The 2,639-nt window shown below is 31.0% G+C and overlaps 1 protein-coding gene across 1 annotated transcript; it reads left to right on the forward strand.

Moving 5' to 3' along the window:
• The first annotated feature begins 1,242 nt into the window (after positions 1 to 1,242).
• LOC143630042 (uncharacterized) lies at positions 1,243 to 1,971 on the forward strand. Its single transcript, XM_077099150.1, has one exon. It carries the CDS (start codon positions 1,243 to 1,245, stop codon positions 1,969 to 1,971), a length of 729 nt encoding a protein of 242 aa, XP_076955265.1.
• The last annotated feature ends 668 nt before the right edge of the window (positions 1,972 to 2,639 follow it).

The raw sequence follows: 2,639 nt of genomic DNA on the forward strand, positions 1-2,639 counted from the left end.
TTATGAATATAGATATTATCGTGTTTTTATTATGATTATCAACTACTAAATATAGTTAAGCTTGTTTCTTAAGTTTTCCTCCCCTTATAAATACCTATTGGGATTTCATTTTATGACACCAATTAATAATATAAACTTATTCTCTCCCTAATTCTCTTCTCATCTTCTTGCTAGTAGGCTTGTTACAAAACACGTTATCAGCACGAATTGTTTTTGGAGTTGAAAGATATGTCACAAGAGTTAACTTGTATTTATTTTCTATGGGTTTCATCAAGATTTATATTATTATACGATTATAAATTATACATAACTTAGCAAATCGAATTATTCTCGTTAATTTTTACATATTGAAAGCTTGGCAATAGGTTGTGTACATATTGAAAGAATATGTTGAAATTCATTAAATTAGAATTATCACAGTAAATAAAGGGGTATTCATTATTTCAGTTTATTTCAATACGTATTCTTCTAAAATTATGAAAACTTATATCTACTACAATTATTTTAATTATTAAAAGAGATTTAATAATCTCTATCATTAAATTACAATATAAGATTTTGAATAAGACGATTTGAAATTTAAATACGAAATCAGATTAATGTCAAAGAAATAATTTATGAAACCGCCATAGATTTCTTTAAGAAAAAAATTGGTAGTCGACTAAAAATTTTTTTACATGTATATTATTTATAGTATCCATATTTAATTATGTTACATGCCTATCAAAGTATGATAATTTGGCATGATCAATAGTATCACATATTCATATATATTTTTTTAACTGGTTATATAACATCTTATTTGTTTGACATAACAGTAATAATTGTTGTTTATTAAATATTATTTCATATGTATCGTTATAATATAGTTTATCATGACGAATCTTGCAAAGCTTGAGTTTTTAGCCCTTGACATTACTGAAAAAAATTTATTTGTCATGGGTATTGGATGCTGAAATCCATTTGGATGTTAATAATCTTGGTGATACGATTAAAGAAGGGAATAAATCAACTATCCAAGATAAGGCAAAAGCCATGATTTTCTTACGCCATCATATCCATGAGGCTTTAAAAACTGAATACCTAACTATTAAGGATCCACTTGTCCTTTGGACCAAATTGAAAGAAAGGTATGACCACTAAAAAACGGTTATATTACCGAGAGCTCGTTATGAGTGGATTCATTTAAGATTGCAAGACTTTAAGTCTATAAGCGAGTATAACTCGGCAATGTTTATAATCATGTCACAACTGATTTTGTGTGGTGAAAATATTACTGATAAGGAGATGTTGGAAAAAACATTCTCTACCTTCCATGCTTCAAATATGTTGCTGCAGCAACAATATCGTGAAAGGGGTTTCACCAAGTATTCTGAGCTCATATCTTGTTTGCTTGTGGCTGAGCAAAACAATGAGCTCATCATGAAAAATCACGAGACCCGTCCCGCTGGTACAGCCCCATTCCCAGAAGCGAATGTGGCAACATATAATGGTCAAAGTGGAAGTCGTGGACGTGGTCGTGGTTGTGGACGTGGATATAACCGGGGTAATCATCATGGTGTTCAATTTAGAAACCCAAAAACCCACCAAAAGTGGCATGATAATGAAAAGAAATCTAATAATGAAAAGGGTAAAAAGAAAAGCGAAACTACATCAAATGCATGTCATCGGTGTGGAAGTAATAATCATTGGGCTCTTGCATGTCGTACGCCCAAACACTTGGTGGAGCTTTACCAACAATCCATCAAAGGCAAAGGAAAAGAAATAGAGACAAATTTTACATATAATGATGGAAGTGTTGATATCCCCGATGGTCAAAAAGACCTTACTCACATGGATATTGGTGATTTTACTAATGATGCAACTAAATTGGCTTATGATGATTTTCTTGCTGATCCAATCAATTTAGATTCTGGCGATATTTTGGCTGATACAACCCAGTTGGATGGTTGCAATTTTCATTACATATGAATGATTTGATTTAAGTTATGTTATTTGCTTGATGTTTCTTTTAAACTTTATGTTTGAGATTATGTTTTTGGTTTTGAGGCACACTAGACATTATGTTTTGGGATTCTTTTATGCTTGAAGTATCTTAAATGTTTTATTTATGCAACTTTATTTTATTTTATTTTATTTTGAAGCATATGGAGCGGTTAACTAAACTCTCTATTAATTGTGAAGATATATGTTTAATAGACAGTGCAACTACACATACAATTCTCAAGAAAAGGAACTATTTTTCTAATTTAGTTATAAAAGAGGCAAGCGTTAGTACTATATCTGGTAGTACAAAATTAATTGAAGGTTTTGGAGAAGCTTATATTGTGTTACCTGGTGGAACACAATTTAAATTTAATAATGCTTTATTTTCCCCATTGTCTCAAAGAAATCTAATAAGCTTTAAAGATATTCGTCTAAATGGGCATCATGGTGAGACAATAAGTGAGGGGCATAATGAGTACCTTCAAATCACAAGTATGAAATCGGGTAAAAAGCATGTATTTGAAAAGCTACCCGCACTTGCCTCCGGTTTGTATTGCACTAAAATTATTGCAATTGAATCTAATATGGTAATAAACAAGAAGTTTATGGACAAAGAAAACTTTATGATTTGGCATGACCGGTTAGGCCATCCC

This window comes from Bidens hawaiensis, unplaced genomic scaffold, assembly GCF_021521415.1.
Source record: "Bidens hawaiensis isolate Kalapana, Puna unplaced genomic scaffold, B.hawaiensis_p1.1 tig00005523_1, whole genome shotgun sequence".
In the NCBI taxonomy this organism is placed as follows: domain Eukaryota; kingdom Viridiplantae; phylum Streptophyta; class Magnoliopsida; order Asterales; family Asteraceae; genus Bidens; species Bidens hawaiensis.

Coding starts and splice junctions, on each gene's coding strand:
- LOC143630042 (XM_077099150.1), top strand. CDS start 1,243: ATGTCACAACTGATTTTGTGTGGTGAAAATATTACTGATAAGGAGATG.